Here is a 21,117-nt window from a genome sequence, read left to right on the forward strand (position 1 = left end):
TCGCCAGCCTGGGGGTGGGGGCAACACCTGCCTGCTTTGCAGCTGCTGCCACCTCTGAGGGAAAGGCTCCTGCTTTGGGGGAGCGGCAGCGCCTCGTCCCTCTCACCTCTTCCCTTCTCCCTGCCCGCCACACACTTGCTCCCTTCTTTCCTCAGACCCCCGCTCTCCACCGCGCTCGCTCCGTGAAATAAGCGCTGCCTGGCTGCCCTGCTGAACCCTCCCTTCGCCGTGCCTGCCTGCCTGCCTGCCTGCCTGCCAGCCAGCCAGCCAGCAGCAGCCGCCGCTTCCCGCTCCCTCCCTCCCACCCGCCTGCATGGAGAGGGAGAATGGCGGAGAGAGAGAAAGGAGCCACGTCCCCGACCGGATCCTCCCCGTTCTTGGGGCTACATCTCGCCTCGCCCCCCAATTTCAGGTACCGGAGCTTCCCCCTCTTAGCCACCCGGGGGTGGGGAGAGATGCTTCAGCCGCGCGCGGGGGGTGGGGGAGAGCGGCTGCTTCCACGCTGTCACCCCTTGCCCACCCCTCCATTTCATAGCCCCCCCCCCCTCCAAAAACATTCCTTCTCCCTTCATTCTGTGACGGTGGTTGTCTAGAGAACAAGGCTTCCACCATCACCAATTTTATATCATCCCTGCCATTTATTGTAAGGATTCAGGTAATTGATGCCTATTCCCTCCCACCCCTATCCCCAACCCGTAAAGGGTGGGGGGAATTACACCACTTAATGCACATCCCCAAGGAGGTAGGAGATTGGGGAGGGGGAACAGTGGAGGGGGGGGCAGCCACCTAACTAGATCCTTTATTCCTCTTCCCCTAAGCAGAGCATCACCCAGCAGGTGGGTGCCAATAGCACATCTCCCTTCTTCCTTCTGGAACAGGTGGGGTTCTTGACCATGGCCAAGGCATGACTCTCTAAGGAGTTAAAGGGAGCCAAGCTGCCTTTGGAAAAACAGCAATTCATGCAGAGTGGAGGAGAAGGTAGTGGTGTTTCTCCTGCTGGAGGAGAAAGAGAAATAGGAACGCTTCTTCACATTTCCCTGAATATGATTGATATTTAAACTGCTCGGCACGCATCCCTACCTCTGTAAACCACGGACTGCCCTATCTCCTCCCAACACTGCCTACATCCCACAGTAAAATACACACAACCCTACCTAAATCTGGGCTTCTCTCACTGTTCCTGACCATCCTTTTACACACATTTCCCTCACGCTGTTCCCTATTAAGCTTCCCCACTCCCTTTCCACAGACAGATCTTCTATCTTCTCCTCAGAAAAATCTTCCATTAAATATGGACACCTATGAAACTGTCCTCCTTCATATTCCCTTTCTGACTAAAACTGGAAAACAAACCAGAAGGTTTGAAGCAGATTTATAGCTGGTTGATAAGAGTATATGAGACCATTTTGGATCTGAATTATAAGAAAAAACATACTGCCTATGGGATGTAAGCAACAGTAGTAGCAGAAACACAGACACTCAGGCCTTAAGCCACCTGTTTTACGATTACGTCAATGAGTTGTGAATGATGCTTCCTTGAGATCTATAAACCTGCTCTTTAAAATATACATTGCATCTGGGTAATAGGTCAGCACCTTGGCCACCTCCATGTTTGCTCTTGTAACTGCTTGTGTCTGGCGTCTTCTTCTTCTTCTTCTTCTTCTTCTTCTTCTTCTTCTTCTTCTTCTTCTTCTAAACAGAATCTGTGGGACTGGATGTTGTTGTCTTTAAAAGGATTTGAGCAGCTGGCTTTTAATTATTAGATACATTTCCTGATTGTAGGCACTGCAGAATGATATGCTTTCTGAGCTGGAAGGGAAGCCAAGATCTTTGTCAGATTCTTCATGTTGCAAGGTTTTCGAGTTTCTTTAACTTGAACTACATTTAGGCAATACCTTTCTCAGGACCAACCAAAATTCTACAAAAGTGTGCAAGCTTTCAAGTTCTCCAGAATTTTTCTTCAGACCCAGCCTGATGAAGAGTTCCAGATAGCTCAAAATCTTATACATTTTTGTGGAATTTTGGTCGGTCCTAGGAAAGGGATTACCTAAATGTAGGATTTGTGTTTTTTCCCCTCATGGACCAGTAGGTTTTGTTTTGTTTAACTTGACTTAATTGCAAGAAAATGTTTTGCCTTTCTTTTCAGGTGGCTAAGGAGGGGAGGCGACAGGTTTTATGGTGATAGATAATGGCTTTGAAACTCAAAGTGAGATTCTGTGTTATTTATAGATCCTGTATTGTGTCAAACTATTTGTTAGTTCTGTGTATCTTTGGATTTGAATGTTATTAGAAAGTACCAAAAAAGTGATTAAGGGCACAACATGGCTGGCTGGGGAATGCTGGGAGTTGTATGCCTTTTTTTTAATCTAAACATGCAAAGGATTGTGACCCAAGTTGTGCTTAAGACAGGTTTCCTCATATATAAACCAGCTGCATTCTCAACTAATCCAGAACATGGCTTGTCACAAACAGCAATGGGTAAACAAGATGCCTGCAAATAAAGCCATGCCTTTGTTAGTGATGATGTAGGTAACAATAGAGGGCTTTAATATTTCTTGTTGATCGCTTTGAGCTTTCAGAAGTGTAATATTTAGGGATACTCTTTACAAGTGGTCATAAAGCTTTGTGTTATGGTCTTTCCAGATGACAAAAAGAAAATAATGTTTTTTCATGCTAGTCCAGATCTAGTGCTTGTAGAACAGGCGTTCAGAACCTCGTTCAGCTCAAGGACCAAATTCCACTTTGGAGATGCTCTCGTGGGCCATATTCCAGTGGTGTGTGGGGGGGGAGTCAGGCAAAGGCAAATGGGACAGGGTCAAAAAATACCAGTATGTTTTAGCTTACAGCTCCTACTGCTAGAAGGCTAAGGCTTAAGAGAGAGATTCCAGTCTTTTAGAATGGGGGGGGGGGACTGCACAAAAGCCAGGAAACCACCCAGCTAATGGTGGTTGCAGGAAAGGGGCTGGGGCCAAGGGAAGGGGGACCCCCAGATTGGCCAAATTTGGCCCCTGGGCATGAGGTCCTGCACCCCTGTAGTAGAGCAAGATCCAGTCCCCATGCAAGAAACCTGCTGCCAAAAGGTGTCCATGCTGTGCCGTGTCAGTGTGTTTCCCATTTTTAAAAAAATGTGTGCAGGCTGGAAGGAAGAACCCAGATTTGGTGAGGAAGAGAACACAGCTCAGAATAATAAATTCAGAGAATTTATATTATTATTATTATTATTATTATTATTATTATTATTATTATTCAGAGAATAAAATTCAGAGAATAAAATTCAGAGAAATGAGGTGGGGAGAAAAAGTTGACCAAATGGCACATCATGACAGTCCTCATAGCCATGTCCCCAAGGTCAGTCCAAAAATGTTGATCCATATCAATAAACCATTCTAGCCCCAGACGCTTTAGCCCAGCCCTCCAGATATGCTGGACTGCAATTCCCATTTTCAAAGCCAGCATGGTGAATGGGAATGCTTTATTGGCTGGGAATGATGTAATATATTAACTGTACTTTAAAACTGTCCAACAACCAAAGATCTCTGGGCAATGTACAATACATTAAAATACATAAAATACAAACATCAAAATAAAAAATAAAACAGCTCTGAATAAAATCAAGACAAAACCAGCAGCCAAGAAGAAAATAATCTCAACACATTAAACCAAAAAAATTAGCAGCAGGGTAAAATACTAAAAGCACTAAAAACAGTTCTTAAATTGCCTGGGAGAATAAAATGGTCTTCATCTGGCTCCAGAAAAAGCATAAGAAAGGTGCCAAATGAACCTATCTGGGGAGAGAGTTCCACAAATGGGGTGTCACCACTGGAAAGAAAACCCTCTCTTGTAGCCACCTGTCTTACCTCATTGGGGAGGGCACTTGGAGGAAAGCCTCAGATGATAATCTTAATGTCTCGGTAGCTAAATAAAAATGATAGGAGTCGCAACCCAACATATTGAGAGCCAGTGTGGTGTAGTGGTAGAGTGTTGGACTGGAACTCAGGAGATCCAGGTTTTAGTTCTCATTTAACCATGAAGCTCACTGGGTGACTTTGGGTCTGTCACTGATTCTCAGCCTAATCTCTCTCACAGGGTTGTGAGGAAGAAAACTATGTAAGCCGTCTTGGGCTCTCTGGAAGAGGATAAAAAGTAGGATGTAAAAGTAGTTATCATCATAAAGGCTATTTTAGACTTTTCTCACAGGTGAAAGTTTTCAAACTCATGGGTATTTTTTTGCCCTTTTCTTGCAGTTGTTTCAACTCTATGATTCCTTTTTTGAGATGGGGCCTGCAAAACTACACAATATTCCAATTGTAGCTGCAGTACTGTTTATATAAAGGCATTATGATCCTGGCTATCCAGATCCTAATGCCTTTATGTAAATCATGAAAAAATCAATAAATCAACACAATAAATTTCATCTTCCACATATTCACACACACACTGCTGAAGATGGAATTGATGTTTCATTGGAGTGTTTATCATGACCTCAACATCTCCTTCCTGGTTTGTCACAGCATGGTCAAATCTCATCAGTGTATATGTGATATTAGTCCCAATGTGCATTATTTTACACTTGTATCCTCTTTGCCATCTTGCTGACCATTCACCCAGTTTGGAGAGTTCCCCTTGGAACTCTTTGCAATCTACTTTGATTTCAGCACCCTGAATAATTTTGTATTATCTGCAAATGTGACTTCCTTAGTGCTCTCCCTGATCACTTATATATAAATGAAATTACACTGACCCCGATGTAGTGTCTTGGAAGGACCCAACTTCTTATTTTCCTCCATTTTAAAAGGTTACACAAGAGTTTTTGTGTTCTGGTACAGTACATAGACCAATTTCAAAATTATGTGTGATCCCACTGGAGTTAAGCATTTTAAAATTGCATTGATTTCAGTGGGCAGTTAAGCATGTGCTTTAAATCTCCCAAGTGAAATCAATGGGACTTCACAAAATATTTGACTTTGGAATGTTCTCCAAACTTTTAAGATGCAATAGCTTACAGAAAGATGCAGTCAGAATGTGATTGGGAAGTGTGTAGCTCAGCACTGCACTGTAGAGTGGTTCTGTTCACCATTTCAGCCAGCCAGCCAGCCAGCCAGCCAGCCAGCCTCCATGATACTGCATTCCACCCCATCCCCCACTCCACAATAGTCAGGCAGCATTCTTTGGCCACTGAGAATGTTCAGTCCTCGTTTGGCTCTTTATGGGGTTCACACTCTTAGGTGTTTTTTTCTGAAGACATTTCTAAAGATGTTGTGTACTGTTGATATATGTCTCTTGTTCATGGGTGGTTCTGTTGTGGTTGCATAAACAATGGCACTCATGCCTTAACATTGGAAATAAAGGGAACAAATGGGATTTGCAATTACATGTTGCAGCATGGAGTGCTTCTGTTCAGGGTGCCATTCATTTAGTCATGCTCTCTTCCAGGATACTTCATTCCATTGCATTGCTCTCCCCCACCCTCCACTGCAAAAATGAACTCCACATTCCATGATCACTGAACATGCTCAGTACTGTTTGGAGTTTATTATATAATTTATACTTCTGCAAACTTTGGTTTCCTCCAAGCACGCTGATGCCTCCTTCTTGTGCATGGCTAGATAAGGATTGACACACACCCATGTACTTTGCTAATAGAGGGAATGATGATAAAACTGCCTCTGCACCTGGAGATTCCATTTAACTATTGCCTTGTCTTCTGGAGATTGGTCTAATTCCATTTTAAATCCATCTAAGCTAGTGGCTATTCCCATATATTTTGGCAGCGCATTCCATAAGTTAAATATGTGCAGTATGTTTGTACTGACTCTACGGCCAATTAAATTCATTGGATAATCCCAAGTTCTATTATGAGATGAGGACAGGAAAAAAAATCTCCCCATACTATGCATAGTTTTACAAACTTGCTCAGTCATGTTTTTTTCCTAGGTTAGATAGAGAAAGGGAGTTTCATTGTCCCAATATCAAGATATTGGAGTTTGTTTGCTTAAACAGATGGACTATCTTTAGGGAAAGGCATCTGAATGTCCTGTAACATCTGTTGGGCATTCATACAGCATGTCACAGAGAGTTCCAAAGATCAGTGAGTGAATGACATTACTTATTTTAAAATGGCTACTTATTAGTTTCATGAGATAACATCTAATTTTGGGATGAACAAAGATAAATAATAATGAGATAAATCAATAATGAGATTTACGTCCTGTAAATCTCATTATTGCTTTGGAAAGCCTCCTTAGGTTCTCTGTGTTTTGAAGAGCCTGTTGAACCTAGTCACCAAACTGCGTGAACTGAAAAGCCTGCTGTAGAACAGAGTTTGGCCCCTTCTAAGGTTGTTCTCACACTTGAGGCTTAAACTGGCATTGTTTTAAATCTGCTTTTAATGTGACCATAAAGCCTGCATTGGCTGGTATACACACTTCAAATTCTTCCAAATTCTCTCCCTCAGAATCAACAGCATTCTTTCTTCTTGATGTCATGTATAAATGTACTAGCTCTGTGATTTTGTAACATTTCTCTCTACACTATGACTAGTCAGATTCCCTGAGGTCTTTTGAGAAGGGGTGGGGAGTCCAAGTACCATTATTCCCAATGGATTATCCTTTTTCTTGGTTTTACACTTAATCTTTGACGGGTGATTTCCTTTTTATGAGATCAGTATGGGACCTTCACAGTATCATCAGTTACCTTTGTCTTTATTATGCCCTTTGTTGCAGGGCTGCACAGCTTGTGGCCCACCAAGCCAAACTCAAGACACCTTCCATGTATGGGTGCTCAATGTGGGCTCAGTAGACCTCCTGTTTGTGCTACCTGGGACTCCAAAAGGGAGGGTGGCTTGTGCTTTCTTTGGAGGATCACTTGCTGAGCAGACCTACTCCACTACTATCTTTGATTATTTTGGAAAAGGTTGGTGTTATACTAGCTATCTACGATAGGTATGAACATGTTTGCTGACACTTCTCTTAGCATCCACCAGGACTCCTTCCCCTCCTAATTCTTAAGATTTTTAAATTGGGAGGCTGGCAAGCTGTAAAGTGAAGTTCTCCAGTGCCATCTTTATTTGGGTTCAAAAGACCCCACCACTGCCTTGTAATTGAGGTTCTTTGGCAAGTTACTTTTCTTTCAGTCTCAGCAGTTTGCCTTCTGAAAAACGAATCTTTGTAACCAGCCATCCCTATCAATATAAGCATTTGATGAATGGAAAGCCCCCTATAGCAGCCATTTTGTGAGTTTACCCACAACATACACTCAGAATTCCAAATATGCCCACTAGCCCAGAAAGGTCAGGGACCCCGCGTACCAGAGTCTAATTTTTCAGATTGACTTTACAACAGAATTTGCATCTCAGCAATTCTGTATTTTTGTGAACCGCCCAGAGAGCTCCAGCTATTGGGCAGTATAGAAATGAAATGAAATAAATAAATAAATAAATAAATAAATAAATATGTATTTCTTTCCTTCAAACTGCACAAAGTGAAAATATATCAATGTCTTCTAAAACGCCTACAAGGTTTTTGATTTTGTGATAAACATTGATATTGGATTAAATCTAACATCACATTAGTGGATGTCTGTTAGCATGTTGGGATTTTCTCCTCTCCTTCAGACCTCTTTGCCACCTGAAAATCTGCTCTGGTGGGTTTCCCAGCCCTCTGGAGCAGAGTTTGAGAGTTTGAAAGTGGGTGGTGCGGAGTTGGGGGGTTGGCTTTGGGGGGGGAATTGTCCCCTCCCAATTCCACTGATATAACTGCTTCCATCAGTGGAAGGACACATTTATTTTATTTATTTATTTACAATATGTATATACCGCTCCCCATTCAAAATTTCGGAGCGGTGTACAAGATAAAATACAATAAAAACAAAATAAAACACCTTAAAATGGATTTTTAAAAGCAAAATGAAATATTGTTCTATAACCTCCTCTTTTGTGGAGATGGATCCTGCTCTCGCTTAGCTCTAAAGCTGCCTGCTTGTTTAGCTGGAAGTGATTTCTTTGTGGCTGAATAACCCACCCTCACCCCCATCCTGCTGACAAAGTCATTGAAACTGTCCCTGGAAATGGAAACTATGGAGAAGTGGTTCAGTCACAGAACCAGCTACTGTAAGACAAGTAGCAGAGCTCAGCCGACTCCCATGATAGTCTCAGTCTAGCCTCAAATTGCTGTCATAGATACGGCTTTTGTCTCCTGGGCTCCTTTCTTGTTAATGATAACTGCAGCATCAGAAATGAAAGAATAAATCTCAGGCCCAGGCCTCCCAAAGATGACCTCCATTCAGGCCTAACAATCCAAATATAATAAGGTTTTTTGGCTAGAAATGAACTAACTTCATAGACTGAAGGATAAGGGACTTAGCACTTCCCGGGAAGAATTTAAGGACCTCTGGGATCTGTGTCAAACTGTTAAGCAGTTGTATATCAGTCCTATTTAGTTGGAAGTTGTCAGTTCTTGGATCTCTGAGGTTTAGGAAGAAATCTGAGGGCTGCGGGATGCCATTCAAAGACTTGGTTCAGAAATGTTGAATTTTCTTTTCTTTTTCTGAAACAAAAGCAATGAAATTTCTTGTGGCATTTTAAAGAGTTATGCTTTTATTGTAGCACAAGCTTTTATTGTCAATAACAAACATCTGATGGAACAGTTTCTTGTCTACAAATGCTTGTTCCGCCAATTGGTTAATCTTTAGAGTGCCACAGGGCTCCTAGTTTTTGCTGTGACAGATTTCATTACTCTTTACATTTTTAGGCTTGCACATCTGAAATTTCTGAAAATGGTGTCACAGAAAGATGCATGCTTTCAGATGCCCCAGGAACAGCTCTTGGGCCAATGGACTTTCTACAGCTGTGTTTCAGCAATTACGAGAAAAGGGGGCTGCCCTCTTTCCTGGGCTTCCATAGTTCTAGGCTTGAAGATGAATAGAAATCCATGTCAGTGCTTTGTATAATGACCTAGTTTCAGTTAACTCTGTGCTTTTTAAAGGTGAATCCCAAGCAACTGTGCTTTAATATTAACTGCCACGTAAATGGAGGTGACAGATGTGTGGTGTGGTAAGTCCTATCTCACTTGGAAATGAAGAACAAAAACCTGTTAGGCTTCAGTATGGAACTCACTGCTTTTCTTATGGCTAAGGCTTCCTTTATGTCTTTCAATTTGCATTTCATGAACAGACCTGCAGGTACAACCTTTTACTAGAAAGGCCTATCCAGTGAAATTTTAGAATGTTTTTAGGATGTTTTTAGGATGTTTTAATCGTGTATGCTATGTTTTTAATCAATTTTTAATGTGTTTTATACTCACTGTTGTTCCCCGCCTTGATCCAAGTAGAGAGGCGGGTAAGAAATTATTATTATTATTACCCCCTGGAGAGGCACGGTGGGTTTTACTTCACATCATTTGCTTCAATCCCTGATCTGAGAATGGCTACTGAACACACCTTGGAAAGGATTTAAATTCAGATATCCAGAGTGTTTGTGTATACATGTTTATCACTTGATGACTGCAGCATCAAGTGCTGGTTTGCATTTGGGAATGAACCAAATCTGATCACAGAGCTTTTATATCAGCTGGCTTTGCCCCAGTCACAGCATTTTTCAATGGAGTCAATGACTGATAAAGTAATGAGATACTTGCATGATGAACATGCTTCTACAGCCACTCCTCTGCCATACTATTAACTCAGAAATACACGTTGAGGAAGCATCTTCATTATTGAATATAGAAGGCATGAATTACTTTTTAAAGGGCTTAGGAAAGAGGAATAGTTCAAGGAGAAAGTAGTACAACAGTAAATGACCTTAAGCAGTCCCAACAATTTTAGTTTGCTAAATCAGAAAAAAAAGATGTCTAACTGTTTGGGGTATTAAATTATGGAATATTTGCTGTAGAACATGTGTGAAATTCAGAGCAAAACAACTGAAATTCAGTCCCAGTCTGCAGGGGCAAGGTGCAACACAGAACCTGCAGGTTAGAAGTGCATTGGACTACAACCACAGTGAAGCCAGGCAGGGCCTTTTGTTGGCAAAATTCAGTCCCCTACAATGTGCATTCTCTTTCCTTCCCAGCCCTTCTGTAAAATTTGGTGGTGATTTTAATGAAATTAGATGGAAAGAAATGGAGGGAGGGAATCATCCTTAATCTCCCATTCTAAAGGGCTGTGGTAAGCTCCAGCCACTCAGCATGGCTTCTGACAGAACAATCCTATGCTTGCTTGCTGGGGGAGTAAGACCCACTGTATTCGAGGGATTTACTTCCAGGTAAGTGTGCATAGGAGTTCAACCTGAGCCTCTCATCTTTGAAAGTAACTCTCCTTGCTACACTGCACATAATTCAGAGTGACTTCAGAAGCAGCCTCTGATGCAAAGGCACTTTGAGTTGTAACCCACATCCTTCACACACACACACACACACACACACACACACACACACACACACCATTCTGCACTATCAGAGATGACAATTGCTAGACATGGCAGATCAGGCTGGATTTGTGAAGTAAAATGACATTTTTCTCCCTGAAATGATGTTAACTCAGTGGATGAGTCCTGCATGACCACTGAAGACCTGATTCCCACATTTGGATTTAGGAAATAAATATTTTGCTGACATGGGAAAGGGTAACCACCCTCTCCCCTCCCCCAAGAACAGATAGCCTGGTTCACTTGCTTGAGATGCCTACTTTTAATTATATTGCTTGAGATGCCTACTTTTAATTATATTTCTTTGTTCTACTACCAACATCTCTAGCTTGGTGCACATTGCTCTTTGCTTCTTCCACACTCCTGTGCCTGTGTCACAAATACTGTTAAATCTAAGTGTGGTGGCTTGACTGTTTCTACAAATTAAATAAATTGGTAAAATGTGATAACTTAGTCCACAGTCCAGATCTGGTCTCCTTGATTCAAATGCTTTCAGTGCTGAGCATACAACCAGATGTGTGTCTGTGTGTTTCTCTGAGGCAGTGAACTTGAGATATACACTCTGCCATTCAAGTCTTTGTTAAACTACTGGTGTTGCCAATTGGAGACGTGGGGTTTTTTTTTGAGGGGCTGGGTAAATTCAACTTTGTCACCTTGGGCCTGTCTCCAACAAGGCACTTGAGTCTGGGAGCTGCTGCCAAATGCAGGTCCATTGGGAACAAGCCTGCAAGGTAATGAGTTGATTTCTCCAATCTGCGGAAGCCCATGAATTTGCAGGAAAGGGCCTTGCTGTCTGCTTGTTGCTAACACAACATGCAGGCTTCTGCTACAGAAAAGGGTCTGTGTGCCCCTGGAGACGTTTAATAGCTTTTTCTAAGCCTGTGTGAATCCCCATAGGAACGCAAGGAAAGAAGGAGACCTGGAAAGGGGGAGGGGGAGTTCGGCCAGTAAGCAGCACCATGGACAGAGATTTGGTTTAGGAAATGCTGTAGCAGAACATGAGTGGGAATTAGCATGCTAATCTGTTTGTGACAAAATAAATTTCAGACAAAGACTATTTTTGAAGTCTGTCAGTAAGCCCAAACGAACACCAAACTGTGGACTTTAAGTTCCATCAACCATCACTTGGACAGATGCAGGAAGGAAGGAAGGAAGCCCCTTCAGTGAAATAAATAGCTGCATGTATATAACACAATCTTGGTGAGGATGCAACTGACAGTCTTTGCAAATGCTTTGTCACGATCAATAGTGAGAAGAAAATATGGTGCATGAATACAGAAGTAAACTGAGGAAGCCAGTGAGAGAAAGGCAGGCTGTGATAAGTGCTCCCATGTGAAATCAACGAGTGTGTGTGTGTGTTTTGCAAGAGTGTTTGGGTAATAGTGGTGCAATGGCAAGAGAGGGGCGGGGGGTGGGCTGTATCCTGAGCAAGAGGATTCTCCCTGCATGTGGTTGATCAGAACTACATAATGGAATTCAATTATGTGCTCTAGCCTTAAGCCATTGCAAGTCCGTCCATATGGGACCCTCTTCATGCAATCTCTACTGGTATTGGTTTTGGTCCCCCATAAATTAGCTGTTCCCCAAGGGCCAGTGTACATTCCTATATAATGGCAGTATCAAGTTATTGGTCAGAATGCATACTTAGCAAGAGAGAGAAGCCATTACTATTTTATCCAATGCCCAATAATTCACATTTCACATAATGGCAGCAGCACAGGTGCTTAATGGTATGATCCCTGGTCTCAGACAGGTAGGCCTGAGGAGTCCACGTTACCAAATGTAATCAATTTCAGAAGCAGTGGCAAGGCACTCCAGTGATATTTGTGTATTTATTACACTTCTAATCCACTCAGTAACTAATGTTCTCTAGGAAGATTATGAACAGTTGAAAATACCATAGAAAAGTTAAAAACATAAAATGCAATAAAAGACTGTTATAGATCTGCAAGGGTTTCTGACTCCCAACAATTGAACAGTCGTGAGTGAATGTAGGGTTTGTTTCTAAAAATTGTAGGATAACTGACCTTTTGCTAATTGCTTATCTCTCAGCCTCAGTGCTTCTTTCACATTCAAGTGGAGCATTAATAGTTCTTTGTGCTGCTCTGCTGCCTGATTTTAGAGGTTTGTGTTAGAATTTCTGATCTGTAGCAACTCTGGTGTAGATTTTCCCTTGCCTATGCAAGTTACCCCAGTGTGTGGCTCATCACATGCAGGATGCAATTGGCTCCGCTCCAAACCATTATTTGCATCTGAGTCTACTGCTGTAGCTACTATTTTGTACATGGGTGGTGCACATTGGCGATCTAGCAGATGTTACTAGTGAACCAAACTAGATCAGACAAACCTGAAATCTGCCTGCCCCTGCCTTAGGAACATACGAAGCTGCCTTATTCTGAGTCAGTTCATTGGTCCATCTAGACCAGTATTGCTGACATTGACTGGCAGAGGCTCTCCAGGGTTTCAGGCATGAATTCTTCCAGCCCTATGTGAAGATGCCGGGGATTGAACTTGGGACCTTCTGCATGCAAAGCAGGGGCTCTACCACTGAGCCATGGCTCTTCTCCTTACTCGATCAGAGTCACAGCCCATCTTTTCCAGTGTTCTGACTCCTTTCCTGGCCAACCAGAACCCCCTGGAAAGTCCACAATCTGAGCATGATGGAAGTAGCTACTCTATTCTGCCTCATTCAAGAGTTTAGCAATGTGAGCTTTGGCTGCCATCAGAGAGACGATATTGAACTAGATGGTTCCATGGGCCTCTAATCCATTCTAGCAGTTCTGAGGGGGGAAACAAGACTGAGAATGAAAGACGGGCAGGAAATAGAAAAGATGATGTAGCAAAAACTAAGAGCAATTGGCAAGATACAGTGAAGCAGTAGAGAAGAGCATGTACCGGGCTCTGTTAAAGGAAATAAGAGGGCAAGAGGGGAAGTACAGTGGGGGTGGGGGGAAAACAAAGGGGATAAAAGTGTTGAATAAATCCCCATTTTGGTTATTCAGAGCTCGAGTAACGAAAATGGCGTTTTTGTCAACAAACACAATGCTGTCAAAGACAGTGCCCATTAAAACTGAATCTCCCTCCCTTGTAAAATGATTGGTGTTGTGTTTTGCAAGCACAGCAGTATGCTTCATGCTTCTACCAATTGTTAGAGTCCTCCCTATTCTACATCATTTGGAGGAGCACAGTTACACTCCTTGTGTTGAGATAGTGTTCTTGCATAATATCCATGCTAGTTCCCGTGGGTTCCCACTGCCTCTGGGGGCTTTATTGTGGTGCTGTGTTAAAGCATCATGTTCCTTGCAGCCTGATCCTCAAAGTGCTGCACTGCCAGAAGTTCCATTGAAGTGAATGAGGCATGTACCTTTATAGCATTTCAAAGAGCAGATTGTCTTCTGGGCCAGCTCTTTAATGGGGTGGCTCCAGCTGGCTCCTGTGGTATAAATGAAGCTCCAGCCAGAATCCCTTAATGAACATACAGCTGTTGCCATTGACCTCACTCCTTTCTGAAAACATTCTTAAAAGCTTTAAATCCACCTGACTTTTGGAATTGTCCCAGGTAGATATCCCTGGGTGATTTGCCTAGTCTGTGTGTGCCTGAGAGCTGCTTCAGATGTGAAGTGCTGCTGAAGGAACAGTAGGTTCACGTGCTTTGACCTTGCTCTACCTCTCATATCTCCATGTTATCCAAACTAGACATTGTGCATCTCCCCATCTCCCCTTGCCCCCCATCAAGGAAGACGCACAAGCTTCCAGTGTGGATTCAACTTGATTAATCCTCCCATCCACCTGCCAGGATATAGAGGTGGGAAAGTTCTTTCAGATGGTATAGAGCAGGGGTGGGCAACATTTGGCCCTCCAGATGTTTTGGACTACATCTCCCATCATCCCTCACCATTGGCTATGCTGGCTTGAGTTGATGGGAGTTGTAGATCAACATTTCTGAGGCACAACCCAGATATAGAGGGACAGGGAGTTTGAGGTCCATACACTTCCCTGTGCAACACCTCCCTTCTGTCACATCAGAATGTGCTTTCATGATGCCTTCATGCTAATATGGCTAATAGTGTTCCACTGCCCTTGAGGGTTATGGTGGATAAACACTCTAATAAAGACTGGGAGTCACTTAAAATAGTAATAAAAGACACATGAGATGACCACCACATGGAGGCCATTTGAAATTGTATCTGGATGGCAGCTGCTCTTCAGAGCAAGCCATCTGGGTACAGTGTCCAGTGGCCTCTATGATGGCCATATTATGTGATAGGGGTTTAATTATCTCAAGGGGGCAGCTACGTACACTAGTGCTGCTCTCTTGTTTCTGCAGTCTCACCAGACCTGTTGGGGGAGGATGGAAGTGAGGTCAGTCTGAAAATGGAAGGAGAATGAACTATTTTCTAGCACCTGAGATAAGCCATTAAAGTACACAGTAGGCTTGTTATCCCTCGTGGGTGTATTGACTTGCCTATTTATTTATTTATTTATTACATTTTTATACCGCCCAATAGCCGAAGCTCTCTGGGCGGTTCACAAAAACTAAGTCCTGTGAATGATCTAATACAGACAAAAAGGGGATATAGCTGAAACATCCTGGAATTCCTTACTTGGGTAGAAAGGGGCTGTCAGATGGAGATAAGAAACCCTGAAGTAATGATCTCTGAACTCTGAGGGTATGTCTTGTGCTGCCATTTTAAATTTCTGATGTAGTGATACTCCTCTAGCGGCTAGATCATCCACTGGCACTTGGAGACATGAACGTGTGCAGCCCACTTGGGGCAGAGGCATTGCAAGGTCAAGGAAGGAAGGAATGGCTTGGCCAAGCTTAGTGCCATCGATGTGGTAACTCGATTCCCCCTTTCCCCTTGACTGAAGCTGATGGAGAGGGGAGAGTCCAGGGGCTGCTACCCATCGAGAGTCTGCCTGGCTGAGGAAAGCAGTGGACCAAGCAGAGTGCAGGGCTTGGCACCATCTCAGCCCAGAGGGTTATTTTGCCCCTCCCCTCCCCAGACAGCTGATTCCATTTATTTTTAATGAGCTCCCTTACATTGCGCAGTGAGAAGCAGAGAGCAGCACAAACAGCCGTTTCTTCTGGAGCTGGGGCAGGCAGAGGAGACGGGCACAGACGCAGCTCTGCCTCATGCTCCTTTGGGGAGGAGGTCTCCCTTAAACCGCAGGCCCTTCTCCCCCCCACCCCCAAGACGGGGCTCTTCGTAAATGAAGCTTGAACTTAAAATGCAGTCGAGCACAGAGGAGGAGAGCTGGCTGGAGGATCAGTGGGAGAAATGGTAGGCAATCGTCCAGCTGTCGGAGGGGGCCTGTGGGATGGGGGTTCAAGCACATTTCATGCACTTAAATGTAGCCCTGTACAAATAATTCTCCTGTGCTTTATGGTACTAATGTATTTACTTGCCTGGTGCAGAATGCCTTGGTAAAATCCTCTCCCTCTGTATGAGCAAGGTGTCTGCATAGCAGTGGTGGACTTGCGTGTGCTGATTTGCTTGCAAACTTTATCTGCTGTGAATGAAACTGAGATGCTGCTGCCTGGGCAGAGCAAAGAGACCAGATCATCTAGGGCTCTGCTAGTCCCTCTCTGCCATGACTGGCTTTGCTCCCAAAGGGGACTCCTCAGTTGCCCATAGAAAAGAACTATCTGTCCAAAGTGTTTTCTCTCCCCAGGCTAGGAAGTGGATTGTTGGGTATGAAATAAGGACTCTTGCTGTGGCAGAGGGCATGGTCTTGTGAAAAGCATGGTAAATAAGGGGGTGGGTGGAATGGAAAATATACCCGCACCCTCACAAGTTTTGGAATTATCTCTTGCTCTCACTGATGGGTTGGGATACTCGGCATCCCAGAGCTGAACATGTGGGGCACACTGCAGGAAAACAGTCCTCTGCCTGCTGGCCTGGTGTACTGGCACTTGCTTCAGTTCCACACTCAAAGAGAAGGTGTGTCATTCCTTGTGTCAGACAGCAACACAATTTAATGCCGCTGTCCATCGAAAGTGACAAGCCTTGTCACTTCCCCAGAAGAGCATTTCGGAGAAGATTTTTAAAGTCTCTTTTGAGAGGTTATGGGCATTTTTAAAAAAATGTTCCTGTCTGGTGATTGGGCTTGTTGTTCATTTATTAACACTCTAGTGACACAGTCAGACATTTGCATGCAGTAGGATAAATACTAAAAAAAAGAGAGAGAGATTTCCTGACTCCTGTGACCTCTCTGGAACAGGAGAGGGAATCAATTAATGCTTTGGCAGCCCATTGCATATAGACTCTCTATCACTCCCCACCTTTCCTCTTCTTCCTTGCTCTCTTTCTGCGTGTAACTGCTTTGAGATGCTCAAATCGCATGCCTAATGTCCCTCCCTCTTGCTTATCTACAGATGTGTCATTCTATTACAGCCCTGCTATGGACACCCACACATACACGGTCCTCATGCTGCAAGCAACTTGCTTTTGAGCACTGGAAATCCCTGTTTCCAGCACCAGTATGACAATGCCATGAGTTATGTACAATGGCCCGGGGTGGGGGTGGGGGCCTGGATAGACTTCAGGAGACCAGGGCCTGGTATCTTTTGCCTAAGTCTGCATCAGAGTGTCACAGATCAGAATGGCAACCCCTTACATGCACTTTACTTCTCAGTGTAACTGGTGATACCCAGTGGGCTGAGGCAGAAGAGACAACACACACACACACACACACACACACACACACACACACACTGAACAATGAAGCCGAGGGAAGGATTCAGGTAAGATCTGCTCTGAGAGGGACAGTTTCTTTGCTGGACTCTGCTCTGAGCAGCAGGCTCTGATTCAACCAGCAACAAATTACTCTGTACAAAGACATGCCCTTGGCAAAATGTCCCTAAATATTCCCCACTGTTCTTCTGTGAATTGATCTAGCAAAAGCTGTAGGTTGCATATTGGAGGGGATGGAGAAAGCACTTTGGCAGGGTTTTAAGAGGAAGGAATTAGAATCGATATTGATAAGATGCATGGAGATAATCTGTGAATGATTTATTATTTCCTTCCTTGCTGTCGTCCTTACTGCTTCTCCCCCACCCCCCAATCTCCATGGGAAGAGGACAGGTTGACATGTCTGTTTTGGTTCAAATGCAGTCTCTTGTCTTAAGGATCTTGCTAGTGGTGGGGAAGGAGAGATCTCTCTTTTTGGGGAAAGACACAGGAAAAACAAAGGATATAAAAAACTCTTTCTGTTTGGGAGATCCCTGGGCACATGGGAGCAACTGAGATCTAGCATAAGCCTCAAAGGAGATGATGTTAAAGAAGGGAGTTTTTTCCTTGCAAATTATTCTTGGTAGCTTCTCTCTCTTTGTGTGTGTGTCTGTATGTGCACATGCATGATTTTGGCAGCAGTTATCCTTGCTGCCAAAAGCAATGGAAGTATCTACCTTGTAATACTATTTTTGCTTCTGGTCCTCTCAACTCAGAGGTTGAGTCCTGCAACTGTTTATGAAGAGTACTAGTTGAATCTTCTTTAGCCAAAAGCTGTGTCTTCACACACTGCCCCCACCCCTAGATTCATCCTCTTCATCTGTGAATGGTGTTATGTTTCTCTTTGAATGGTGCTATCTTCTTGTGATGAAACATATATGGAGCAGAAATAGAATTACATATTTGACTTGAGTTGGCAGGTGTCAAAGAAGAGTTAAGGCCAGACAGAGCATTTGTGTTGAATTCTGAAAATGGTATGTTCCTAACATCGTAGGCCGAATTCAGCCTTAAGAGAGAGATGGCAGAGAGCTAGAAATCTGATAGTTGATTCTGCCAGACTTTGTTGTAGGGAAGAGTATCAACTTTACGTTCAATTGGTTTGTTTTTCACTGTAAAAATGTTGTTTGAAGCATATGGCCCTTTTCTCCCCATTTTCAAAATGTATGTTTATAAAGAGGTTACATTCCATGTAAATAAGAGAGATGCGGAGCATTCTTACTGAGAGCTAGGCATGGATACAAACATGGAGGTGTGGCTAGTGGTGGTGGTGGTCCTGGTAGGCAGTGGGAAGCGTTATGATGCTAGCAGGGGGGAAAATGAATTGTCCCATGAGTAGAACTGTGGTCCACTTAATTCATAACTGTTTTTGATAAAGAGATAGATAATCTCTGTTTAGGTTTGGGTGGGAAAGTGTGCTTCTCAATCCATATATATTGCAGCAGAGTAGACACTTGCACAAGAGATGGCCTTCATCTCTGGAAGGGGGGGAAATCATGTGTGAAACAGAGAAGGGAAAACTACAGGTTGTTTCCAACAGTGTCCATCTGCCAGCAGAGCAAATGCCATTGGTGGAATGGATTCTCTTTCCTCCATACACACACACACACACACACACACACACACACACACACACACACATATACCACATAGCCCCAAATTTGCTCCAGAAAGTTGGGCAGCTCTCTGGATCAGATCTGAGGTTTGTGCAAGGGGTTCCACAGAGGAGGATGGGATGGGAACATCCCATTGCATGAGCAGAAGTCTATTCATGTAACATTGGATGTAGCCCAATATCTCAAGTACCACATACTGCAGTACAGGATAATACATTGTATTTAATAGCATGCATTGCCTGAAAATACTGGACTGTCATATACATTTCTGTAACTGGTATCTGATCCTTAAACAAAGAAAGATTTCTTTAAGTGCAGTTAAGGCTTAATGGTATGATCAGCTACTGTCAGACAGCGGTAGCATCTGTCCCTCCCTTTGTTGAACTAATGGTGAAGGAGGTTGTGGGGGAATATTATCTGTGGCAACAGGACACCACAGAGGCAGGTTGGACCACTTTGGTTGGTAAGAGTTGGGAACTTGGCTTTCCATCTCCAATTCCATTCAAGTTGGCTTAAGATGTTAGAACAACTAAAATGCAAACATTGAACAATTCCCTCTCTTAGTCTGAATTCTGCCCTGTGATATGAAATAGTAAGTGGAGTCAAAACCTCTACAAAATTGAGAAGAACACTTATCTAAAGGGGAATGTGAAAAATAAGGTATGTTCGTTAATTCGGCTAAAATCTGTGCCATTGATATTTTCAATAAGAAGAAGGAAATGGAGAGAAATAAGTTTGTTGGAGGAGGCTTGAGCATCAAAATGGGAAGGGGGGATACAGCTAAATATAACTGAATCATCTTGTCTGTTTGTTCTCCAAACTCACCTGTAGCTCAAACTAAAAATATCTGAGGTTGTTGGTGGGAAGGAACCTGTACTGCAGCTTTCTCCAGCCTAGTGCCTCCAGATGTGCTGGACTAGTTGTGCTGGACTTGTCATGCTGTCTGGGAGTAATGGGAGCTGTAGTCCAGCACATCTGGAGCATGCCAGGTTGGGGAAGGGTGCTGTAGTGAATCATAATTACTCAGATTGCCTTATGTCTCTTAGGAAGTTCATCAGGTAAGTCCCACCCACATATGAAGACTGTTACCTTTCAGCCCGGGCTTTGCAGTGAGAAACCTGGCAGCCCATTGCCCTGTTTGCAGTCTCTTCCTCCCCTTTCCCCCCTCCCAGAAAAAAAAAGGACAAAATTAGTCCCGTGGCTGAGAGAAAACTGCCCATGGTCTGAATGGCAGGAGGGACTTGTTTCTGCCTCCAGGCCAGAGAGACATGAAGCAGCCAGAGTCATCTTCTGGCTTGCTCAGACTCCCTCTGCTTAGTTGAACCATCTATGAGACCCTGGGTGCTTCCAGATGGATGGTTCCCTGCACAACCACTTGAAAGGCATTGTGCAGCTATTCTGTCTTTGTCTCCTTAATGAATCTTTTGTGGAAAGAAAAAAGCTGGAAGAAGCAGTGAGAAAACACAGGAGAGTTACAACTGGAAGATGTCATCATGTGGAAATCCCCCACTTGAAATTCTGAGAATGAGGCTGGGATAAAAGCCTTGTTTGGAAGCCCCCCTTTCAGCCTGATTATGGGTCTGTCTATATGTGGGGAAAGCCCCGCAGTGGCTGTGGATCTGCGCTGCGTCGGTTAGACGTTGTAGGCGCAGCTTCACAGCCACCACAGAGCTTTCACACGGTGCTGTGGTTTGAAAAAGTTGAGGATTTACCCTAACTTTTTCAATCAGAGTGACGTCAAGACGGCGCTTCTGCCATCTGACGTCGCTCTGGGGCCAATCCTGGGAGGTGCCTGGTGGAAGGTGACCAGCAATTGGTTGCCTTCCACCAGAAAGAGGATGGGGTGGCTTGGCTCCAGGACCCAGATGGCCGCCCTCCTTGGCATCAAGATTACCCAATGCCTCCCCGGGAGAGGGAAATTGCAGGGTTTGTGAAGGAGGCAGCTCCAACTTGGTGCCATGAAGACAGCCCCTACGTTTTTGGACCCAGCTCCTCTGCCCTATATTATATACCTGAGTAATGCACACACATCTCACAGCCACCTGGATAAATAATACTATATTTCAATTCATGCATCTTTCTTATTTTAATGGATGTTCAGGGGAAGGTTATTCTGAATTTCTTTTATCTTTATGTATATGTTGGGGGTGGGAGGGGAATGTAGCATACTTCCAGGTTACTTGAATTTACTTCTAGAAAATGGTATGAGAATTTGTGAGCTTGGGGGTGGTACAACCACTGCAGACATCAAACCTGGTTATTATGATTTCTCAGTGGTGGCAGCCAAGACCGTGGCTTTGCAGCTTGTCTTGTATTGCCCGCTGTTCATGTGGGTGTGTTTGAGGGACTGTGC

The 21,117-nt window shown here is 43.7% G+C and overlaps 1 protein-coding gene across 2 annotated transcripts in view; it reads left to right on the forward strand.

Annotated features, from left to right (window-relative positions):
- The first annotated feature begins 326 nt into the window (after nt 1-326).
- MAPK8IP1 (mitogen-activated protein kinase 8 interacting protein 1) overlaps nt 327-21,117 on the forward strand; it is a 60,887-nt gene continuing 40,096 nt past the window's right edge. The window contains exon 1 of one of the 2 annotated variants that reach the window (XM_063118827.1): nt 327-412. In XM_063118827.1, the coding sequence (XP_062974897.1) occupies nt 327-412 (86 nt within the window). Of the gene's footprint in view, nt 413-15,460; nt 15,703-21,117 lie in introns of those variants that run through there. The other variant, XM_063118828.1, reaches the window with a different exon arrangement.

The sequence above is a fragment of the Elgaria multicarinata genome, chromosome 2 (genome assembly GCF_023053635.1).
Source record: "Elgaria multicarinata webbii isolate HBS135686 ecotype San Diego chromosome 2, rElgMul1.1.pri, whole genome shotgun sequence".
Lineage (NCBI taxonomy): Eukaryota > Metazoa > Chordata > Lepidosauria > Squamata > Anguidae > Elgaria > Elgaria multicarinata.